This window comes from Panthera tigris, chromosome D3 (assembly GCF_018350195.1).
Source record: "Panthera tigris isolate Pti1 chromosome D3, P.tigris_Pti1_mat1.1, whole genome shotgun sequence".
Lineage (NCBI taxonomy): Eukaryota > Metazoa > Chordata > Mammalia > Carnivora > Felidae > Panthera > Panthera tigris.
This window is the reverse complement of record NC_056671.1, coordinates 40966709-40992070: the sequence shown is the minus strand read 5'-3', so window position 1 is coordinate 40992070 and position 25362 is coordinate 40966709. Positions and strand designations below refer to the sequence as shown.

Genomic DNA, 25362 nt, shown 5'->3' with positions numbered 1-25362 from the left:
TTGAAAGTACAAAAATAAATATTAGGTCTAAACCCCCAACAGATAAAGCAAATGGTTATGTAAAGAGTAATCCAATATGTTAAAAAAAAAAAAAAAAACACTAAAAACTTTAGTTAAATCCTCATTTTGAAACTGTGAAAAAGACTTAATGCTGTGGTTTTGGTTTCTACTGGTAGAAACTTAGCTTAAATATAGATTTAATTTTATTTATTTATTTTTTTTAAGCTGAGCTATATTATTAGATAGTCAGGGCAAGACTATCTGGCACTTGATTTCACAGTCCTGAAGAGATTTAAGGCACCCTAATGCAAAAATGCATGTGTGTGTGTGTGTGTGTGTGTGTGTGTGTGTGTAATATATTATAAAATATATATTACATAATATATATTATATATGTTATACAAAACAGCTTTATCGAGGTATGATCTACATACACAAACCATACATGTTTAAAGTTGTGTAATTAAATGTTTTGATACGTGTATGCACCCTTAAAGCCAAGATCATAATCAAGACATTGAATATAACCATCTCTCCCAAAAGTTTCCTCATGCCCCTTGGCAATCCTTCCCTCCAGTTTCTGCCCACCCACTCCCTAGGCAATTGCTGATCTGCTTTCCATAGATAAGTTTGCATTTTCTAGAGTTTTATGTAAATAGTCATATAGTATGTACTCTTAGGTTAGCCTTTAGCCTTTGTTCACTCCACAATTATGTTGAGGTACATCGTGTTGTACTATGTATCAATAGTTGATTACTTTGTATTGTTGAGTACTATTCCTTTGTATGCGTATACTACCATTTGTATATAGTTTTTGTAGCTGGGGACTTCCTTGTGGCAAAATGGTGTAGAAAATCATTTGTATTGAGAGCAAGGTCACTTCTCTGATTTTTCTGAAGACAAATTAGATGGTAAATATCTAACAGATGAGAGCATAGATAAAACTATAGTGGAGTAAGAAAAACGCATTTCACACTTATAACCCTGGAAAATGTTGGATTTAGGTCACATAATTAACTTAAGCCACTTCGAACTGGCAGAAAACTCAATAGGGTAAAGAAGACTTCTTGGCGGACTGTTGGTTACTCAGTTTCATTCAATAAATATTTTTGCGAAAGGACTATGTGTGGCCCAGGACTAGGCCCCATTGGGACCCAGGAAGGAACCCACCTCTCTCTTGCCCTCTGGAAGTTCACATCCAGTCAGTGAAATGAGACATAGAGAGAAATAATTATAAAATAAAAGGTAGAAACTAGAGGGGCGCCTGAATCGCTATACAGAAGTACAAATAGCTGAGGATGTTCAGAGGTGGAAGGAATTATTCCCAGCCAGGAGGAATCTGAGAACATGTTTGCAGGTGATGACATCTTAGCAGGGCTTTAAAAGATTGTTCTAGTTGAATATGTGCAGATTTGAGAAGACACCAGCATAAAACAAGAAAACATGGGCTGGGGCCTAGAGGTGGGAAATGAAGGGGCGTCCGCAGGCCAGGCTCCTCCTGAGGGCTGAGGGAAGGTGCTGCTCGGGGCTGTTCTCCCTGGCTAGTAGATGGTCACCTTCCTGCCAGTGTCTGTCACATCCTTTCCCTCTGTATGTGTCTCTGTGTCTGAGTTTCCTCTTATACACACACCACTCATTGGATTAGTGAGGCCCATCCTCACTAATGGCCTCATTTTAACTTGATTGCCTGTGTAAAGACCGTATCTTTAAATAAGGTCACATTCTGAGGTACTGGGTGGGGGTGAGGACTCTAACAAATCTTTTTGGAGATGACAATTCAACCTGTAACAGCCAGTGTTAGGAGGTTAGGCTTTATCATTTAGGCAAAGGGGAGTCATGGAAAGTTTTTGTTCTGGGACACCATCAGAACTTTGCTTCCCAATGCTGATCAGGCAATGCATGCAAAGTAGATTTGAGCGGGGAGAAGGAGGGGTGTGGGCAAGCGGTGGTGGGAAGGGCATTGTCAGGAGACTGGCCACAGTCCCTGCCGGACCTGTGCTGGGTGTGGTGGGGGAAGCAGACCGGGCAATGCAGAGGTTGAGAAGCAGCGGCCCAGTCTAATGGCCAGGTGACCTCTCCTCTGTGTTTAAGTGCAACAGCACTGCGTGGGGGTGAGGGTACATGAAGAGCTGTCACTGAGTGATCTGTGTGGTCTGTTGTCAAGGGTATTGATAAAAAGGACCACGTGTTGTGAAGGAAGTCAAGATAGTTCAAGGACTGTCATTTGAAGGTTATGGCAGGATTGCCTTTGTCCCTGGGATAGTCAGCACCTCATTATTCATCACCTGTGGTCAGGAGCCAACTATAATTCTTCACATGGGCCATTGAGACCATTATTATGGAAGGAACCCATATATATGTTTTAATGTTTTTTAAAATTTATTTGAGAGAGAGAGAGAAAACGAACGAGTGGGGGAGGGGCAGAGACAGAGTGGGGAACAGAGGATCTAAAGCAGGTTCCACATTGACAGCAGAGAGCTGGACATGGGGCTTGAACTCATGAACCGTGAAATCATGACCTGAACTAAAAGTCGGACGCTTAACTGCCTGAGCCACGCAGGCGCCCCAAGAAGGAACCCATATTTTTAGTCTTTTTGCAAATTTTTGCCCTATGATAAATTTATATATCCTGCATGTACACGACACACAGAGTGTATGCATTTCATTTATAAGTATTTATTTATTTTGACAGAGAAACAGCATGCATGAGCATGAGTCGGGAAGGGGCAGAGAGAGAGAATCCCAGGCAGACTTCACAGAATCATCATGGAGTCCAACATGAGGCTTGAACCCATAAACTGTGAGATCATGACCTGAGCCAAAATCAAGAGTTGGGTGTTTAACTGACTGAGCCACTGAGGCGCCCCTGTGGCTTGTGTTTTTAAAATGGGAATTGTGAGGGGCGCCTGGGTGGCTCAGTCGGTTAAGCGTCCAACTACGACTCGGGTCACGATCTCGTGGTTTGTGAGTTCCAGCCCTGTATCCGGCTCTGTGCTGACAGCTCAGAGCCTGGAGCTTGCTTTGTATTCTGTGTCTCCTCCTCTCTCTGCCCCTCCCATGCTCATGCTCTGTCTCTGTCCCTCAATAATAAATAAACGTTAAAAAAATTTAAAAAAGGAATTGTGACACACATATAATCTTGAAAATAATTGTAAATACTGAATGAAAATATAGTGGCTTATAGCTAAAATGAGGATTTGAAATGTGATGGATTCTAGTTAAATCAATCAGGGTAATGATACAATGTAATTTCCTGAACTGGCAGTCTCAATATAACCTTTAAAAGTTTTTTGCCAAGATGTGAGTGTATGTTGACTATCTCTCTGATAGGAGAGACAGCTTTCCTTCTGTAAGAGCTCATGTTACACGATTGTAAATCAAAATTCAACTTGATTTGCTGACATGAGGCTTAGCGCAAGTGACTCTGTTTTGGTTCTGTTATCTCTCTTTTTTTTTTTTTTAACACAATTATAAAGAATGGTTTGGTGTTACTGGGAAGTTAAAATGACAAAAGACAGAACTTCATTTTGAGAAAGTTAAATTCTAAAAACATAGGGAAGTATTTTAAAGATTAATTCTGTGGCTTTGAAAATATCCTCCTTGCTTATACATTTTGTTTGTAACAATTGAAGCCAGTTTCAGTGAGGGCTTTCGGTTATGGGCCAGCTTAGGAACCTGCTTATTAGCAGGATGAGAACCACTATTTAAACCAAATATTTAATTGTTTTACCTAAAAAAAAACCAGCACAGTAATGCAATCTATGTCATTTTTCTTAAAAACAACAACATGATTTCAAGGAAATGGAAGCTAGCCACCTATCTTTAAAACTAGGTAATAGATGTCAGGAGAGCCTGGGTGGCTTAGTCAGCTAAGCATCCAACTCTTGATTTCAGCTCAGGTCACGATCTCACAGTTAGTGAATTCAAGCCCTGCATCAGGCCGCATGCTGACAGTGTGGAGCCTGCTTTGGATTCTCTCCCTGCCCCTCCTCCACTCGTGCGCGCGCGCTCTCTCTCTCTCTCTCTCAAGATAAATAAGCAAACTTAAAAAAAGAAAAACTAGTGTCACTCGGGCCCCCTTTCACCTCAAAGTCTATATATTTGTCTCACTCCCTTCTTAATTTGCAAGAATTGTGGATGCCCAGAAGCTTTCCTGTAGACTGGGATAGTGTCCAAGGCCAACTCTCCCATAGCCCACTGTGTATGTGGGTTCTGTGTGGCTGTCTCAGAACCCCATGGAGTTGGCCAACGTACACCCTCCAGTCCCCAGAGAAAAATCCAATCCAACAAGCCTGCATGAGCAGTGAGGACTTTGCTGGACACTGTGGCAATACAAATTGTTAGAGGATGCCATAGTGATGCCGACCTTGAAAATCCACTGGCCACCCTAAGTCACCTTGGAGAATAGTTCCTCTTCACTTCTGCCTCCTCCAGTGGCCTCCTGCTCTGTCACCCCTACCCATTTGAAAGCAAATAAGCCAAATTCTTCTTTTTGCTCACCCCCTACTTGTCCACACCTTCAGACCTGGGCTGTCGCAGCCCCTTCGAAAGGAAAACCATGCTCTTTCTAAGCAGAGTGCAGGTGGATGAAAATGTCTCCACTTCCCTGTGTTAAGTGTTGATTAAAAAAACCCTAAAGTGGGGTGCCTGGGTGGCTCAATCGGTTAAGCGTCTGACTTTGACTCACATCATGATCTTGCGGTTCATGAGTTCCAGCCCCGCATCGGGCTCTGTGCTGACAGCTCAGAGCCTGGAGCTGCTTCAGATTCTGTGTCTCCCTCTCTCTCTGCCCCTCCCCCACTCGCACTCTGTCTCACTCTCTCAAAAATAAATACACATTAAAAACATTTTTTTAAAACCCTAAAGTAATATTGGGTTATCCTGGACAATGTGAGAAATATGAAACTAGACTATTTTGGTACTTTTTCTCCCCAATGTCATAAATTAGAAAAGAAATACAAGTGTTCCTGTATTTTCAATTCCCAGATTATTGCTTTTACTGAGAATGAATTCACCCAAAGGAAGAAGGTGGTGTTTTTGTATCTGCTGAGACATTCCTACTGTCTCAGGATTTTCTAGGCGTGTAAAGGACTTCACCAAGTCACAGGTGTGGTCTAAAGCTTGCCAGCATCCATAGTCTTCATCCAAAGGACCAAGATCCCTAAAGGGGAAGGTTGGATGTTGCAAACCAAGTCCAAGAAAACACAGGAAAGAGGATTTTGAAATGACTTTGAGTTTTGCAGCAGAATTTGCGGAAATGACTTTTGCTGTTAAAAAAAAAAAAAAAAGAGGAAATAATCAAACTAGTTATTTGGTAGTTCTGAAAGGAAAGGTTTGGATCCCCAAACCATGGGAAGTTGTATCTGTGGTGAGCATCCTGCGACAGGCTGAGGCCGGCAGATGTTCTCATGGCTCACGCTGTGGGAAACCAGAGCAAGAGCAGGAGGAGTGTCCTGCGATTCTGGCTCCAGGAACAAGGAAACATGATGTAAGCTTGAGAAGGAACAGTATAGAATTTATCTGGGGAAGCAGCCTGCAGCAGCGATGATGACCGTCCTGGAAAGAATCCTGTGGGGGAATGTGGGCTTTCATTAATGGTGGATTACGATTACAGAACCCTCCAGAAAGCTGGGACAGTGAGCCTTCCCACGGGGTGGCTTGACTTTTGTAATGCATTTCCCAAAGTCTCAGGAAGTTAAAACTAAGAATGTGAATTCGTTGGAACGCATGCATAAGCTGTATTTCACGGTGCTGGCCACGCCCTGTACTTTTGGAACATTGTCATTTTCAGCAATGCAAGCCTTCGTGGAAGGAATGTAAGAATAGCAGCTTCACTGGCTACTGGTGGCCAAGCCTCCCCTAAGCTGCTGTGGTGTTCCAGAATCCCCTTCCTTCACCACTGCGGAGACTTCCCCAGGGTGAAGTGGGTGATAATTGTAAAGAACTGGGTGGGTGTGTCGGGACAGGGGTATTACTTTTTACAAGTCTGTGTGATCCGAGCAAACTACTGAGGGGTAAAGAAGATTGCAGGTTTTGAAATCTAACTTGCCACTCTAAGTACGCGAGGAAATTAATTCAAGAGGAAACAAAAATAAGCAACTTACGATCCTGGTGTCCCCAGCAAATATATCCTTTGTACTGGGAAGCAGACAGTCTCTTGTGTGTACATTTTCATTTTGAACACATTGCTTTGGTCTAGGATCTGTTATTATTTTTTTAAGTGTACAAACCTATCTTGTAATCTGATTTCAATCAGGGCTCATCAAGGTTTTAGTTTTGTTGGGTGCATTTTGTATTTCAGAAATATATTTGCCCGGGCATTCTAGCTTTTAACACCTAGATGAATTTGCCAACAAAGTCAAGGAAAATACTCTATTTCTTTCCTTCCATTAATTTCTCCAGGCAGAGATCTAATTAAAAATGTGTCATGGAGCAGAAAAAGATAAGATGAAAATTGTGGTTTGTGTGTGTGATGTGCTTTAACCTGGAAGAAGGCCCTTTGGTTCCTTCACTTTGTCCTGTGTGGGAGACTTCTTCATCCTGTGGAAAATTAGCATTGGGAGGGACCTGGGACGGGTAGAGTCATCTCCTCGGATTGCAGAGATTGTCATTGTAGATGTACATGGTTTCAAATGGCCAAGGTTTGATTGTAAAACAGAGTGGATTGAAATCAAATGGCAAGTGTCTCTCCTGCTGGTGCAGAACCACTTTTCCTTCCCTATCATTCTGGAATCACTTCCAGTTTCAAACTTTATAACCATTATTGCCTGACTGTATTTTCTGTTGTTACTTCCATTAAAAGCAAGTCTATTTCTTCGTTGATTGATTAAAAAAAAAAAAGCAATAATAACAAAAGCCAGAAAAAAAAATCCATTTGTCACAAGTAGTTTTTAGAAAAATTAGTTTGCCGTCTTGTCAATCTCTAAATCAGAACATGAGACCAAACTTTGTGAAAGTGAATTACTATGGAAAAGAGAGGAAATTTTGACACGTGCTACAACGTGAATGAACCTTGAGGGTGAAGGAGTTCAGAGCAGGCCACCCCAAACATGCCACTTTGACATATTGATTATTTTGAGCTGAAGACAGTTGAGAAAAAGCAGAGACAAGAAGAGCCCTCTGTCTTCCCTCTTTCTGTCTAAAATCAGGTTTCTAAGTTTCCTGCCTCTCCTGTACCAGGCTGAAGAGAATGACCTTTGTCACTGCAGATACACAGTTGGCACCAAGATAAGTCTGCATATGCAAGCCTTACTGACATAGCCCTTATCTTCCATGAGTTTCCCCTCTAGATTTCCTAGCTATAGTCCCACAGTTTATTGCCCCTAGAAGCCCAAACCCCTTTTCCTTGGTCTAGCCACTTCACAATTTATCACCCTGTGTTAAAATGGTATATAGTCCCCTGAGTCCCACTGCTTGTTTTCACTTCTTTTCTGTGAAACCTCCATGCATGTAAAAAACATTAACATCCATACAGTTTGGATGTCTTTTCTCCTGTGAATCTGTCTTTTGTCAGTTTAATTCACAAGACCCAGAACAAACCTAAGAGGGTAGAGGAAAAGTTTTTTTTTCTCCTACAAGGACATTATGCTAAGTGATATAAGTCAGTTGTAAAAGGACAGATGCTGTATGATTCCACTTAATATGAAGTCCCTGGGGAGGTCCAATTAACAGAGACAGAAAGTGAGATGGTGGTTGCAGGGGCCGAGGTTGAGGAGAGGGAAATGGGAAGCTGGTGTTTAATGGGTGCAGAGCTTCAGTTTGGGAAAACGAAAGGAATTCTGGGGATGGATGGGGGTGACGGTTGTGAACAATGTAAATGAACGTAATACCACTGAACTGGGCTCTTCAAAATAGTTAAGATGGTAATCTTTTTTAGGGACTGGGTTTGACTCAATTATACCCTTGCACACTACTCCACTCACCCCTGCCCCGTGTCCACGGCAAACAGGGCTCATTCACCAGAGCAGTCTTTCCTGGATGAGGACCAGGAATGCTTCTCCATGGCTCTCTCACTGCCCTCTCTACTTCATCCTGTCTTTCAGCACTCTTCCCTGGTTAGGATTTTCCTGAAATTAGGGGGAAAATATTCTTCTTCAGCCCCCCTTACCTCCTGGTTACCACCCTATTTCTCATTTCCCATCACAAGCAAACTTGATGGAAGAGGTTTTTTGGTCTGTACCTCCTCTTGCTTATTTCATTCTTTATTCTGACCCAGCGTCCTCTCTCAACATTGATCTGAGCAGTGCTGGCTCAGTTCACCGAGAATCTCCTTGTCTTAAGAACAATATCTCTCAGTCCTTCTGTTCCTCGACCCTCTCAGCAGCGCTGGAAATATGACCTTGTCTGCCTTCTTGACATACTCTTTCCCCTTTCCTTCTAAGATATTATGGTTTCCTTGTGTCTGTCTAGCAGCATGTGCTGGCCACTTTCTGTTTGTCCCCAGATCCATTTTCTCTCCTTCTCCCTCCTGATTTTGTTCTAGGAGTCTGACCTGGATGGATTGTAATTTAATCCTTTCATTTTATTGATGAAACTGTGGCCCAGAGGTGGGAAGTTCCTTGTCTGTCACTCAGGGAACTAATGAGAAGGGCTTTTGCTTTTAGTCTAGGGATACTTACAGTTGGTTGCTGTTTCCAGAATTATCTCACTAGTACTGGTCACTGGGTTCCCTCACCATCTGGCTTCCCACTGGTCTGGCCACTGTAAGTCACCTGCCCTCTCCCTCCAAGTGAAAGTGGGCAGTGACTGTTTCCTCTACGAAAGGCCACAGCTCCTGTCCAGCAGCCTTCTCCTAATGCTCTGGTTACAGCCTTGTCCTCTCCTGGCCCCTTTAGACCTAGGGTTGGTACATTTCTCCCATTCTTTTTTTTATTATAAATTATTCAATTAATTTAAATTAAAAAAACAGTGCACCCATTTCTCCCACCCCCATCCCCTACCCCTGGCAAACACCAATCTGTTCTCTGTAACTGTAAGCTTGGTTTTTTAGTTACTTGGTGTTTTTTTGTTTTTTTGTTTCCACATATAAGTGATATCATATGGTATTTGTCTTTGTCTGACTTATTTATTTTTTTTATTTTTATCATTTTTAATTTTGTTAATGTTTATTTTTGAGAGAGTGAGTGAGAGGGAGTGGCAGAGAGAGACGGAGACCTTGAATCCAAAGCAGGTTCCAGGCTCTGAGCTGTCAGTAGAGAGCCTGACTTGGGGCTCAAACCCACGAGCCATGTAATCATGACCTGAGCCAAAGTCCGATGCTTAACTGACTGAGCCACGCAGGTGCCCTTTAAATTTCTTTTTAAGTTTATTTATCTTGAGAGAGACAGATACAGTGTGAGTGGGGGAGGGGCAGAGAGAGAAGGAGAGAGAATCCCAAGTAGGCTCTGCACTGCCAACACAGAGCCTGATGCGGGGTTTGGACTCCTAGGACGCTGACATCATGACCTGAGCCTAAACCGAGTCGGGCACTTAACCAACTGAGCCACCCAGGTGCCACTGACTTATTTCATGTAGCATAACACCCTCAGGTTCTATCTATGTTGTCACAGGTGGCTGGATTTCATTCTTTTTTATGGCTAAGTAATATTCCTGTGTGTGTATATGTCTGTGTGTGTGTGTGTACCACATCTTTATTCATCCATCCATCCATCCATCCATTCATTCAAGTGTCTATCCATGGATATGTAAGTTGCATCCTAATCTTGGCTATTGTGAGTAATGCTGCAGTGCACATGGGGGTGCAGTTATCTTTTCAAGTTAGTGTTTCTTCAGATCAGTGTCCAGAAGTAAGGTTGCTGGATCATATGGTGGTTTTGTTTTTAATTTTTTGAGGAATCTCCATACTGTTTTCCATAGTGGCTGCTCCTGTTTACATTGCCACCAACAGTGCACCAGGGTTCCCTTTTCTCCACATCCTCACCAACACTTACTACTTCTTGTCTTTCTTGACACCAGCCACACTGACAGGCATGAGGTGATATCTCATTATGGTTTTGATGTGCATTTCCCCGATAAGTAGTGATGTTGAGCACCTTTTCATGAACCTGTTGGCCATCTGGATGTCTTCTTTGGAAAAATGTCTACTCAGATCCTCTGCCTACTTTTTAAACATATATATATATATATATATATATATATATATATACACACACACACCCACATATATACTACTTTTTATGCCTACTTTTTATGCCTACTTATGTGCCTACTTTTTAAGCACATATATATGCATATATATACATATACATATATATACATATATATATATACACACATACACTCACACACACACATTTTGCTTTAAGTTATATGAGTTCTTTTTTTTTTTAATTTTTTTTTTTAACGTTTATTTATTTTTGAGACAGAGAGAGACAGAGCATGAACAGGGGAGGGGCAGAGAGAGAGGGAGACACAGAATCGGAAGCAGGCTCCAGGCTCTGAGCCATCAGCCCAGAGCCCGACTCAGGGCTCGAACTCACGGACCGTGAGATTGTGACCTGAGCTGAAGTCGGACGCTTAACCGACTGAGCCACCCAGGCGCCCCAGTTGTATGAGTTCTTTATGTATTTGGATATTAGCCCCTTATCAGATACAGGATTTGCAAATATTTTCTCCCATTCAGTAGGTTGCATGTTTATTATGATGGTTTCCTTTGCTGTGCAGAAGCTTTTCAGTTCAATGTAGTCCCACTTGTTTATTTTATGTTATGGGTATTTTACTCACATGTTATACATATTTACCACAGTTAAAAACAAAAAGTCAGTTACCATGTCTGGATGTGGAAAACTTGGTGTAGTACCTGAATGCCAGATAACCGAGTCTGCCTTGGATGTACATCCTGAAAACTCCATGAAATGACTTCTTGCTTGTATGTACATGCTGACTTTGTCCCAGATCAGTGGTTACCCTTCAGGCCTAGGATGCTCCCTACAAAAGAGAAGGAAGCACCTCTTCTTTCTAGCTTCCTTCTCCATCCTGAGAGTCCATTCCAGTCAATACTGTACAGGACCACTCGTGGGATGAAGCAAGAAGAGTTGGCTCCGGGGCTTTGGGGACAAGCCAGTGCCTGGAAGAAAGAGAGGAATTTACTAGAAAGTCTGTTCTTGGGAGGAATCCCAGTCTGGGGCACTGGGCTTTAGATTTGTGCACTGTTAGTGGCATGAATCAAATAAGAAGTTATAGACGAATACTAAATGCAGGGAAGTGAGCCTTACCTTGTAGAACAGCTGTCTACATGATCCTCTGCCAGTGATGTGTGGCTATTTCTGAAAAGCCTTCTACTGGCAACCCGGAAGGAATGTGGGAGGAGAGAGAAGATGGGTGGGTGTGAGATAGGAATGAAGAGATGAACAGATGTGTGCCCATTGCCATTCCCTTGATAGTCTCATGAAGGTCTAGGCCAGCTCTGTCCCGGAGACCTCCCTGTAATGATTGAGATGTTCATGCTAATACTGCATGTGGCTACTGAGCACCTCAAATGTGGCCAACGTGACCGAGGAAATGAATGTTCAATTTTGTTTACTTTTAATCACTTTAGATTAAAATAGCCACACCTGATTAATGGCTATATAACTGGACAACACCACTGAAGGTCACCTTCTGGTGTGTGATTCTTGCCTAACTCATTATGACCCGAGGACTCTAGAGCTTGATTTCGTTCTGGGAAGACTTAGGAATTCACATCGGTTGGGGTTAGACCTGAGGACAACTCTGGGGCTTTTAATATGGACATTGGATTGCCCAAAACCATGTCAAAAGTAGACTTAGTATCATTCATTATTGTTTGATTAATGATTAATACTTCATTCTTTATTGAGCACCTACAATAGGACAGATTGCTGTCTTTAAAAATGGAGATGTTGTAGAGAACAAAACCAACAGGAATTCTTGCCCTCATAGGGCTTATGGTCTCTGAAAAGACAAACACTGAACAAGTGTGAACCAAAGCGTATTATGAAAGAATACGTTATCTGTCAGCAGGAAGGAGTCTTTATTGGGGGGTGATAGATGTCCAATGGAGGCACAGTCATTTTGTCATATTTTGTTTTAATGTGTACGTTCCAGTCATATGGTCCCTGAACCCTGATTCAACTTTTCCAGTCCTTTTCTTGCCACCTTCCTTCTCAGGAGAATCTTCTGGGTTGATCTAATATTACACATTAGACACAGTGGATGAACTCATAAAAATGGTGAACCCTTGTTCCCCACCCCCACCCCAAAAGGGTTTCAGAGGGAGATGGTGGGGGAGGAGAGTTGAGGAGAGGCTGAGATGCGGAGTGCTGGCTAGCGTGGGGGCAGGCTCGGGCTGCCAATCCCCCTCCCCACCGGGAGCCCCCAAGAGCACCTGAGGCAGCTGTGGCCAGGGCTCCCCTGGGGGACAGGATTTTGTTACAGTCCCTGCCCAAGACTGGGATGGGGGCCAAGGCTGTAGCCTGAGTCAGCTTTCCAGCTTTAGCCCAGCACCGCCTTGACTCTGTCCCTTTGGCTATCAGTCCCTCAGCTGGGTGCAGTCAGCTGATTCACTAAGTGTCCCTGGGGCACCTTCTGTGTGCTTATAGCCCATGGGCCCTTGGAGTTAACACTTGGGCTGCTTTCGGTTGATTCACTTCCCCTGCCTGGTTGCCTCAGAGGCTCCAAGCTCCCGTGAGGAGGGAGGGCCTATGGGTGCCCTGACTTATGGGCTGCACTTCTCAACTTGACAGTTACTTGGGGAGTTTTTGAAAGGTATGCATGCCTGGACACCCCTGCCCCCAGGCCAGTTAAATTAGAATTTTGAGTGTAAAGACGTGGGCTTTTTTTTTTTAAAGCTCCCTGTCGGGGATATTGTCCTGCAGAGCACTGAGGGACAGAAGGAGGATCTGGGCATCATGCTGTGTTCCTCCCATCCTCTGGAGGACCTACTGGCTGGCTCTGATGGAGGCAGGAACCCGTTTCTGCAGGGAAAATCCCAGTGGGGCTGCGGGGTTGCACAACCCTACCTCTTTCCCTCACATCCCCCAGATTGAGGACCCATGGCCGCCTCTGGGATCTATGTCCCCGTGCACGGAGCAGTCGGAACGTGAGCTTTCCCATGGCTGGAGGTGGCCGCCTGATCACTTCCAGCTGTCACCACTAGCCAGGAAGGCCTCTTCCACACGCTGGACTTAAAACTCTGTTAGAAATGCTGTCAACCTGAACTCCATTGCCGCAAACCGGAAACCCTACAGCAAGCCGATTAGGCAGAGGGTGGGAGCGGGGAATGTGCGTGGGGCTGGAGAGGAAGGCAGGAACTCCAGGGAACTTTCCTAAGTTATGAGCTGGCTCCAAAATAATAACTGCCTTTAAAGAAAATAATGAGGTGTGTTGGAAAGGCAAGCACTTTCTTATACTCAGCTCTGTGGTTGGGACTGAGGCCTCTGGGTGGGGGGTGCGGGTTGCAGGCTCAGGGTTTGCTCTCCTGGTCCCTCGCAGCCGCATCCAAAAGGGTTTGCTATGGGCTGTCATCTGCTGGCACGTGTACAAAACCCGAGAGCAAACACATTTTCACATTCAGTCTTAAATGCTCAGAGGAACCAAGTTTTTCTGAGATTACACATTTTTGCAGCATTATGCTATACTTGAACATGCAAAACAATGAAGTGGAATTTTTTCTTTCTTTCTTCTTCTTCTTTTTTTTTAGTATATGTGCTGCTGAGGCAAGCACTCTTGATTTTTTTTTTTAATAGTTTTTAGGACCACACAGGGACTTCTTTTGGTAGATTGGGTGCTAGGGGTCTGGGGGCTAATGTGGACCGTGTCAGATGTTCAGACAAGTGTTTGCTGAATGGGGATGGCAGCTGTCCTCTGACCCTGCTTACATGGCCTTCTGGAACATCTCTGGGTGGGTGGAGTTCTCTCCACCCGAGTCTCTGCTTCTGTGTGCTGGGAGGACCGTCTGGGGTACAGGGGCAAACACTTGGGTTTAAATTCCAGCCCTGGCCCTTCCTGACGGTTGGAACTTGGACAGGTCACTTAACCTCTGTGAGCCTCTGTTTTCCCATTTGTGAAAAGGGGAAACTCTATAAATAGTTAGGCCTTAATGGGGTGTGTGGTGGCAATAAGAGGGAATAAAGAGCCTAGAAGCGAGGTCTTGCCCCACGCCCCCCCCCCCTTTTCTGTTTCATTCATTCGGCTTTGTCTTCTGTTTTGAAAAAGTCTCCCTCTGGGGCTTCTCAAAACTTGTGTCCCCAGGCCCCACTGCAAGCCAAGTAAATAGAATCTCTGAGGGTGAGAGCCAGGCATCTGCAGTTTTTCACTCTTCCCTAGTGATTCAGACACTCAGCTAAGGTTTCGAACCACTGCCCTAGAAGGGCCGGTGAACCAGGGACAGAGACGGGTGTTGGGACACTAACATTTGGGTCAGTGCTGTCCCCAGGGCCTTCTGGGAATTCCAGAGGATCACCTTGCGTCCTGGCGATGCGGGAGTTCCTTACACCTAAAGTTTTAGTTGTCATGGTTTTGACCCTCAGGAAGGATGCCAAAAGCCCATTACATTTACTAATTTGCAATTTTCTTGGGAGTGTGACTTTGAACTACACCCTCAGCAAGGCTGGTGTTGAGGTGGAGTCACCTGACCGGCACCAGTCCCCCTGGGCCCCCCAATGCCCCTCTGACTAGCACACAGTCCTAGGGAAGTGACAGAGAGCTGATTCCTTTCAGGGAATTGGCCCCCAAGGAGGAGGGCAGCTGCTAGTGCTGGTGTTCACAGTGAAGAGACAGTGAGGACGTTCTAGAGAGCCATGCTTCCAAGCTGGAAGAAGAAGCTGGGATAAGTTAAGGAGTGGCCCGCATCTGTGCTGTGAGCAGGGGCACCTGGGGGTGTTAGACCCCTGCATCCATCCTCTGAGTGTACGGGGGGCTGCTGGGTTGCCACTCTCTGGCCCAGGCCCAGCGCTGGGTCTGGAGGACTTTACAGCTATCACAAGAATCTCGGTGTGAGATGCACGTGCATGGGGGAACGTGCACTTAAAAAGGGATCCTTAGGGCACCTGGGTGGCTCAGTTGGTTAAGCGTCCGACTTCAGCTCAGGTCATGATCTCGCAGTCTGTGAGTTTGAGCCCCGCGTCGGGCTCTGTGCTGACAGCTCAGAGCCTGGAGCCTGTTTCCGATTCTGTGTCTCCCTCTCTCTCTGCCCCTCCCCCGTTCATGCTCTGTCTCTCTCTGTCTCAAAAATAAATAAACGTTAAAAAAATTAAAAAAAAAAAAGGGATCCTTATTTCTACCATTAGCTCTACAAATCAGGGAATCTTTATTTTTTATTTTTATATATGTATTTATTTTTATAATCGTTTTTTAAATGTTCATTTTATTTTTGAGAGAGAGAGACAGCGCAAGCAAGTGAGGGGCCGAGGAAGAGGGAGACAGAGGATCTGAAGCGGGCTCTGCCCTAACAGCACAGAGCCCAATGTGGGGCTTGAACTCCCCAATGGTGAGATCGTGACCTGAGCTGAAGTCGGATGCTTAACCAACTGAGCCACCCAGGTGCCCCCAGGGCATCTTTTTAAAAAGGTCTGGACACAGCTAGCATGAGGTGCCCTCTCTGAAGGCTCATGGCCTGCTGCCTTTGCATGAAGGAAGGTGCCAAGATGAAAGCACAAATGCTATGGAGACGAAGGTGTCAGGGAGGTTTCTTTAAAATACAAAAAAAAAAAAAAAAACGGGGTGCCTGGGTGGCTCAGTCGGTTGAGCGTCCGAATTCGGCTCAGGTCATGATCTCACGGTACGTGGGTTCGAGCCCCGCGTCAGGCTCTGTGCTGACAGCTTGGAACCTGGAGCCTGCTTCGGATTCTGTGTCTCCCTCTCTCTCTGCTCCTCAACTCGTGCTTCTCTCTCTTTTAAAAATAAACAAACATTTAAAAATAAATAAAGTACAAAACAAACGACCCTGAGTTACCCAGAAAAAAAATCTCCACAAAGCAGTGAATTGTGGAACAAAAATTTGTGTGCGAAACAAAAGCTCAGTTTTAGGAATTGCGGGGCCAGGCTTTTCTAGGTTGTCTGTCTTTCTGGCCTTTAGTGGGAGGGCAGCTGAGTGCAGGTGGGTTGAAGATGGATGAAGGAGGCCAGTCCGATTTTGGCTGAGCCCCAGGCATCAGGGCTGGACTGAAAAGACCAGTGGGCCCTTCTGGGTCAATGTGGAGAGGGCAGGCAGAGCCCTGAGTGACCTGGATCCTCTTCATTCAGGTACAAGTCAGGGGGGCCCAGGGCGCTGGCAATAGCCAGTAAAGAGAGATGCCACCCTTTTCTTCGGCAGGTATCGTGTGAACTTCAGACCCAGATACGTCACCAAGTACAAGACGGTGACTCAGTTGGAATGGAGGTGCTGCCCTGGCTTTAGAGGGGGAGACTGCCAGGAAGGTCCCAGGGACCCTGTGAAGACTCCCCGCCCCACGCCCGCTCGGCCTCGAAACAGCGTGAAGAAAGCCACAGGTAACTTCTTTGTGCTTCCCTGTGCATGGCCACCGCTGATCTTTCCAGTGCTTCTGCAGACCGTAGGATTTATGATTTAGAATGCGGAGCTCTCCAGTGTCTTCCAGTAACACGCATGTATGCCTACAGTAGACACATGTGGCATACAAATTTATTTGCAGAAGCAGTAGCAATCAGAATACAGTTTTGTTTTGGTTTGTTTTGTTTTGTGTGGCAAGTAAATTGCTTTGTTAGGGCTGGTTTGTGGAAGCAAAGGATTTGGCAATCAGCGTAGGGGAGGCTGATGGTTTCAGACTGGGGTAGTGTGGGCACAGATGCGAAGAGATTCATATGTAGCGATTCTTTGTTTTTACTTTTTGTCTACAAGCTCCCATAGATCTGAATTTGAAGAAACTAATTGTTGTTTTAAAAATAGGTGAATCAGGGGCGCTTGGGTGGTTCAGTCGGTTGAGTGTCAACTTCAGCTCAGGTCATGATCCCGTGGTTCATGGGTTCGAGCCCTGCGTCTGGCTCTGTGCTGACAGCAGAGTCTGGAGCCTGCTTCAGATTCTGTGTCTCCCTCTCTCTCTGCCCCTCCCGTGCTCACATTCTGTCTCTGTCTCTGTCTCTGTCTCTGTCTCTGTCTCTGTCTCTGTCTCTCTCTCAAAAATAAATAAACATTAAAAAAAAAATAGGTGTATCAGAATCATCCTCATTCTGTTTGGGGTGAGAGATTTGCAAAGGTAAGCCCCAAGTTCGATGTATCCAGTGAAGTTGTTCTTAAATTTGTTTGTGAATTTTTTTGGAGTAGCACAAATTCAGTGAATAACTAAGAAAGCAATGATAATTTTCACCTTTGCTTTTAATTATAACATCAAGAGAATGACTTTTATGGCTAAAAATTTTCTGTCCTTTTATTCTATGTCACTTTATCTTTCCTCTTTTTTAAGTTGAGTGAGAATAAATGTAACCTAGATTTTCTTACCAATTCGATGTTTAAGTTGTCTTGAAATGATTATGTTTTCCCATGAAGTAATGTCAATTTTGAAACTTGTAGTGTTTCCCCATATTGTTTGTAAAATAGATTTTAAAATAATTTCTATGACACAAGTAATATATATCAATTATAGAATCTTTATAAAGTCTAGGGGAATATCTAGTTACACATAATCTAACTGCTAACATTTTGTTATCACACATTACTCTCCTTCCTATATCCGCTTGTACATGTCGTTAAGGAAAATTCACTTATTCATCCCACACATGTTTATTGAGCTTCTTTATCTGGCAGGCTCTATACTAGACACTTGGGAAAAGTGAAAAACAAGGCAGACAGTCCCTGAACTCATGAAAGGCAAACATCGGACATGTAATTGCAATATGTCCTGATAGGTACTATGATGGGCTCACATGAAGGGGATCTGTTGGATCATAATAGGTTACTTTTGTTTTATTTTTATTTTATACAAGTTTAAACCCATAAGAGTTGAATAGCTTTAAAAGGACTATTAGGAAAGCAGTGACCTCCCTTTCTCCCCCACTTTCCCTTCCCAGGGGTAATTACTTTAAACTCTTTAGATGGTCTTTTGGAATTTACCTCCATATCTATTTTTCAAGTTTATTTATTTTATTTTATCTTGAGAGAGAGCGCGTGTGCGTGCGTACCATGTGTGTATGAGTGGGGGAGGGGCAGAGAGGGGGAGAAAATCCCAAGCAGAGCCTGCGGCAGGGCTTGAACTCATGAACTATGAGATCATGACCTCAGCCAAAATCAAGAGTCAGATGTTTAACCTACTGAGCCATCCAGGCTCCCCAACCTCCATATCTATTGACTTCTCATTATGGAAGGTGAAATTATGACTCCTTTTCATCTGCTTTCCAGCACATGGCTCCTATGCCCTCATCCTTTCCATACCGTTTATACCAGATTTTTAATTTATTTAATACTTATTATTTACATTGTGGTAACTAGGTAGATAATATGTACAGCTGAGCTATGTAGTATGCTATGAATCTGTTGGCTTTCCTATATAGCTTTTTGGTTTCTTTAGAGTTAGTGATTGTTTTATATTTCCCTTTGCTTGTTTTTTTTTTTTTTTTATGTCTTTGTCCCTATTTTAACCCAAACTGTCCTCAGGGTGATTATTTAGATGTCCTCTCATTATGTTCAGACATATCAGTTTCACCTTCCTGGAGCAATCCCCACCAGGACTGGTCATCCTCTTTTCCTTGTTCACAGCTGCCAGCCTGTAATCTTACTTGTTTCCCTCCCACCGATTCCCTGTTTCCTATACTCCTTGATTGTTTTCAATGTACTCCCTTGTTTTGGTAGAGCACATTCTCCAGTAGTTTTATGAGAAGATTGTATGGGATGTACACTTTCTAATATTTTATAGTCTGAAAACATTTTTATTCTACTTTAGAGTTCTAGATTGCAAATAATTTTCCTTTAGAATTTTGAAAGCATCACTCCCTTTTCTTCTAGCTTCCAATGCAGCTGTTAAAATGCCCAAAACCATTCTGATTCCTAATTTTTATATGTGACATGATTCTGGTTTTTGTTTTGTTTTGCCATTTTAGTGGGATTTCAGAAGGCAATGAAAGGAAATGCTTATCCTTAATCCACTATCATTGTAAAGAACATACAATTTTAGAACTAATTTTTACACTTAATCTATAATGAACAACAATTCATTAAATAGTTTACAATATCATTTAATGGCTTTGAGAGTGTGATTATTTGAACACAGTCCCCTACTGTTGGTCGCTTAGGTTGTTGGTAGTTTTTTATAGATAGTATTTGAATAAACATTTTTTTCCTGTTACTATTTTGGATTCATCTCTGATTATTTACTTGAATAAACTTCTAGAAGTGTAATTGTTGGGGCAAAGGGATCCTGAGATTTTGATACTTACTGCCAAGTTATCCTTCCATAAAGTTGTAGCAATTTCCACAGTCACCAGGAATATGTAGAAGAAGTATTTCCTCACGTGCTGATCTTCCCTCTTCTCCTGCCCTTTGCTTTTATTTCCTTTGCTCAGAAAGGCATTTCATTTGTAAGTGATTCAACAACTTGTTTTTTCCTCCTGGTGTCTTGAGGTAGAATACATTTTTCAGTGTGGAAAATAAGGTGTTCTTTATAGTTCTCTGCTTGAGAGTTTGGCCATCTGACTTCCAGTCTTGATTTGACCACAAAGCTGATTTTCATGAATAATAGCTGTTGTTATGGTTGTGTGCAAAAGTTTAGGGGAGGAAAAAACAACGTTAAAGTCAAATATCTACAACATTCTACATTTACTTCTAGCGCTTGTTCAGTGTACCTTAATGCATTTTATTTCATTGCAGTCTCTATGTTATGTTTGATTTTTTTCCATCCTTTATGATAGTCTCTGTATCATCTCCAGGCTTGTCGATGTTAGCCCCTTTCTAGTATTCCTTGCATCCTACTGTGAGTTCAGGGGTGTGGTTTGCTTCCAGGTTCCTACTGCCTCACGTTTCAATAATTTTGTTTTTGGTTAGTTCATCTATCTCTGTATCTATCACTTTATTTTCATTTTAGGACTCATCACAGTCATCCTTATTAACTTTTTTTATTTCTTTTGGACTATTTCCTTGGACGTATATTTCTCAGAGTAGGATTATCAAAAAGTCAATGTTTATATTCTTTGGTTTAGTGAATCTTAGTATATGTGACCACATGGCTTTATTGTTAGGAGGTGACAGTAGAGTCACTGCTTTATCCCTCTTTAGCTTTTAGTTTCCCCAACTGCATAACAGTGCTAAACAATGTCTATGAGACTTTGTTAGCATAGCGATGCTAACAAAAGTAAAATAACATTTAGGAGTTGCTTGGAGGATATTTACTGCTTAATATGATATCATATCACCCAACAGCTAATGGGTGGATATCACTAAAGTGGCTTCTTGTGGTTTTACAGTATGTAGTCAACCATTGGGGTGTGGCTGCAGCTCACTAATGTGAGAATGATGTGTTCATATGACAAAGTAGATTAAGAATGCTTCCCTTTAGGGGCATGTGGGTACTCAGTTGAGTAGAGTGAAAGAGACCATGGACTACCTACTATGTACCATGTACTACATATTCTCTCAACAACCCTAAAAGGGAAGATAGTACCTCTGCTTCATGGATGAGGGGATTATTGTTCACAGAAGTTAATTAACTTGCTCCAGAGCAGACAGTAAACAACAGAGCCAGAATGCAAAGGGAGGCCTATTTGACTCAAAGGCCATAGTCTTTTTCTCTCTACCACAATAATTGCCTATGGTGAGAGGGGATCTATAAGTGAAGGTTTAAGTGCATTCCTTAAGTACCCTGTTTATTGTCTTTGCAGAAAATGGGAAAAGGTAGAACTTGTTAAGTCATGTCCAACTCTTTCTTTGTAACAGATAATGAACCAAGCCAAGTCTCAGAGCCCAAGAAGATTTTGCCACCAACTCGTGCCACAGAACCAAGTCAAGTCATAGATCCGAAAGAGGGGGCGCAAGAACTTCAGGAAAAAAAAATCCAGGTGCTTGAGGAGAAGGTTCTCCGACTCACAAGAACAGTTCTTGATCTCCAGTCTTCCATTGCTGGAGTGAACGAAAACCTCAAACATGCCGTTCAGGATGATGCCAGCAAAATGCTGGCATCATGGCTCAGTAATCTGCATCCCCAGCCAGTGCCTGACAGTGCCATTGGTGGAGACACAGAAACTGTCCAGCTTCCTGATGTCCTCAACAATAAGGAATCTGGCATGAAGGACATCAAATCCGAATTGGCCGAGGTCAAGGATGCTCTGAAGACCAAGAGTGACAAGCTGGAAGAGCTGGATGGGAAAGTGAAGGGGTATGAAGGACAGCTCAAACAGCTCCAGGAGGCTGCCCAGGGCCCTACGGTGACCATGACGACCAATGAACTCTACCAAGCCTATGTTGATAGTAAGATTGATGCCCTGAGAGAGGAGCTCATGGAAGGAATGGACAGAAAGCTGGCCGACCTGAAGAACTCATGCGAGTACAAGCTGATTGGTCTCCAGCAGCAGTGTGATGATTATGGGAGCAGCTACCTGGGAGTGATTGAGCTAATAGGAGAGAAGGAAACAAACCTGAGAAAAGAAATAAACGATCTTCGAGACCGGGTACAAGATCCTTCAGCTCGGTCCAACTGCTGTAATAGTGAAAAGAATGGTGACTTTGGGCCACAGATCAAGATGTTAGACCAGAAAATCGAAAGGGTTGCCGAAGCCACCAGAATGCTGAATGCACGCCTGGACAATGAATTTGACCGCCTTGTAGTTCCAGAGCCAGATGTGGACTTTGATGCACGATGGAATGAACTAGATGCGAGGATCAATGTGACAGAAAGGAATGCGGAAGAACATTGCTTCTACATTGAAGAAACCCTTCGGGGGACCATTAATGGTGAGGTAGATGACTTGAAGCAACTTCTTGATCAGAAAATCCAGTCTCTGGAAGAGCGCCTGGGGAGTGTTCTCCTGGAGGTGGCCAATAGCACTGATGCAGAACTCATTCCCCCAGCCTCAGCCCTGCCAGGTGTGTCAGGGGCTGGGAGCAAACAGGTCATGATAGAGTTAAACCACCTGAAGAGCAAAGTTCAAGTTGTTGAGGATATTTGCCTGCAGAACTTTCAGGGAGAGCCTCATGGGATAGAAGATACTTTGCCAAATGGAGAAGACCACATAGCGGGTGATAGTTTGAACCTTTTGAAATCTCTGAATGACACAATGCATAGGAAGTTTCAAGAAACCGAACGTAGCATCCAGAAACTTCAACAGGATTTTAGTTTTCTTTATTCTCAACTAAACCACACAGAAGACGATGTGAATCATCTCCAGAAGGAGTTAAACAGTTGTAGAGAAGGTAAAAATGCTGCAGTGGGGGGGTTCTCTAAGGGGGGTGAGAAGGAAAGGACGGTGGAGCCCCTCCCGTCTCCCCAGGACCCCATGGCTCATTGCTGCAGCCACCTGGAGGAGAGGTGGCAGCGGCTGCAGAGCCAGGTCCTCTCTGAACTGGACACTTGTAAGGAGAACACACATGGGGTCCAGAGGGACATGTCTGTGGTTGAGAGCAGGGTGTCTCATATGGAGAAAGCCTGCAGCAAGCTGGACTCCATCTCCGGAAGTCTTCAGAGGATCAAGGAGGGGCTCAACAAGCATGTCAACAGCCTCTGGAGTTGTGTCAGGCAGATGAATGGGACACTCCGGTCACATTCCAGAGACATATCTGGCCTGAAGAATTCAGTCCAGCAGTTCTATAGCCATGTTTTCCAGATTTCTACTGACCTGCAAGACCTGATCAAATTTCAGCCATCAGCAAGTAAGTTGCCCATTACTATCCCATTTCTTGTATTTGTTCACAGCATGCATTATGCTAGATTTTGGATGGTCTGTGGAGTTCACTACATCAGTGCTACCCAAAGTGTGGTTCGTAGATTGGTGCCAGTTTGTGAATCACCGGTGCTGAGTGGCAACGAGATAAAAACCAACATCGAGAGTTAGTATTTAGAAACTTTTATTTAAAACAATTTAACATCACTGCAGGATTCAGGCACACCATCTGTGCATTTTACAAAAGTTATCAGTCCACAACAAATTGAAAATGAAACTGCTCCTTTGCCACAGAGGAAGAGGGCAAGATGTGGATCTATATATACTGTCATGTTGGGGAGCTTAGAGTTGGGGTCAGATTTTTGGCCTAACAACGTGGAGCACTGGCTACTTAGGGAGACTCCCATTTGCTTATCTGTTCACTTCTCTATAAGCAGTACTTTTTGTTTGCTGGTGTCATTATAATCTTTGTCATCATTATCTTTGGGCCACCTCCTGTCTCCTGAAATCTGAGGTCTAGATGATGGCAGATAGAATACGGTCATATTCCTTTCCAAAGACCATGGACAAAAAGCATTTTAGGGGCAGTAACTGTTTAAAGCCGTATAGTGCTTACAACAAGGAAGCATATCAGTTGTGTTTAGGCAATGCTTGCTGCACACTAGACACGGAGCAAATGATTGTTGAATGAATGAATGAGTGGTTCCTTATTAACATGAAACAATATATTCAACAAAGTTAATTTCTTTGTTCCTTGAGCGTTTAGCACATCATCCATGAAGGACATAGCTTCTCTTATACCTGGATTCTTTCATGTAGGTGGCCTCAATAATGAGGCAGCCTTTTCTAATTGGAAGCAGGGAGGGAAAGTGTGAGTTCACACTTATTGAGCACTTTCTGGGGACCAGCACTGGGCTAGTTCCCTCAGGCCATGTCATAGAGCCCCACAACAACCTCTGCTTTCCCAAGGGGAAGTGTACCCAGGGGCACACATCTAGGGAGTGGCAGGGCCAGAACGAGAACCCTGGGTGGGCTGCATCCAAGAATTGTTTTCCAGTCCAGCACACATCTCCTTCGTGTGTCGGAGAGTTGAATGCAGACTTACTGGTTCCAAAAGGACTTGTTGAGGGCCAGCTGTATGCCCAGAAGGACCCTACTTCCTGACCTGCCCTCTCCCTGTTTTCTCCTCTCTTCCCCTTTGGGCTTTTACCACCTTTTCCACCTTGCTCAGCTCCAGGTGACAAAGACCCCCAACACTGAGCTGAGATGTCATGGCCTGGAGTGAGCCTATAGGGTTTTATGTCCAAGCTGAGTCATAAAACCCAAGGAGCGGAGGGCTGAAACATGAGGGGCAGTTGAGCACGGGCCTGGCTGGGGAGAGTCATGGTCAGGTCCCCGGGAAGCTGGAGGATCTGAAGTAGTCAGGTGGGAAAATGCTTTGGGTGTTCTCAGAGAAAAGGAGTTTGTAGATAAGGAGGTACCCAGGCCAGCCAGGACCAGGAAGCTGGCCTCCACCCCAGTGCTGGGCCCACTACACCACACTGTTTATAAGCCTCCCCTCCTCCCAGGCCCACACAGCTCCTGTATCTCTGGAATGTTGAGTAAAGGTCACAACACTGTGTGTGTTCATAGAATGATTGTCCCTTGTGGTGACAGTGCTGTCTGGACTGTGTTTTATAATAACAGATTGAATCAGATATTTCCAGTTGATTTGCAACTCCCAGGCAGTATGGGAAGCTGTGTTAACTCTTTCACACTTTGTCTGCTGAAGTAGGAGTTGGAGGTGAATGTCTTTAAAGAGAATGTAACTTCTAAAAGATTATCCTTTTGGAATGAATTCATTGCTGTGAATGTAGAATGTGTGGCCTTTCAAGAATTCCATTGATTGAAAAGAGCCAAAAATAAACCAGCAGAGCCTTCTCTGTCCTTCTACAGTGTCAAGGTCTAGGAGATCTGCAGCCTGAGAAGCAGAGGTCTAGGGGGGAATCTGGAGTTAAGGTCACAGTGAAAGCCATACATTGACCAGTTAAAAGTCAACAGAGCATTTACTGAGCACCTGCTGTGTGCAAGACTCTGTGAGAGGCATGGAGATGAGTAGCATGATCCCTAACCTCAAGGCGTTTTCAATCACAGTGGTAAAGAGACACAGGTCTGCAGAAGGAATGAATGCAATAGTATGTAAATGTCCAGCGAGTGGTGTAGGGGTTTGTTCTTTCAGTTCATAAGGTCTTACTGAGCCCCTATAATGTGGTAGTTAATGAGCTATGTGTGTGGATTATGTGGATGACAATGCAAGTGACAATAACAGTCTGGGGACAAACAAGCTGACAAAGGGATGGTCATGGGCATGGGGTGTGCACAGGCATACTCGGTGTGTGGAGAAGCGCTTATGGCCACTGTGGAAGTCAGGGAGGGCTCCTTGGAGGAGACAGCCCCTGAGCTAAGCCTTCGGGGTTGAGGAAATTGAGAGTTCAGAGGCTGGAGGAGTAAAGAGAGAGAGGTGGAGTGAGAAGAGAAACTTCTGGAATGAGGTGTTACTGGAGCTAATAATTGAGGGTTGGGTATGGGCCCAGAAAAGCAGGAGGGTTG

General features: G+C 43.9%; 1 protein-coding gene across 1 annotated transcript in view; it reads left to right on the top strand.

The window, feature by feature from the left end:
• Positions 1–25362, top strand: part of EMILIN2 (elastin microfibril interfacer 2) — a 51600-nt gene that overhangs the window by 10462 nt on the left and 15776 nt on the right. Inside the window, exons 3-4 of the mRNA XM_042961839.1 lie at positions 16271–16446; positions 20834–22762. Of these exons, the coding sequence (XP_042817773.1) occupies positions 16271–16446; positions 20834–22762 (2105 nt within the window). The remainder of the gene's footprint in view (positions 1–16270; positions 16447–20833; positions 22763–25362) is intronic.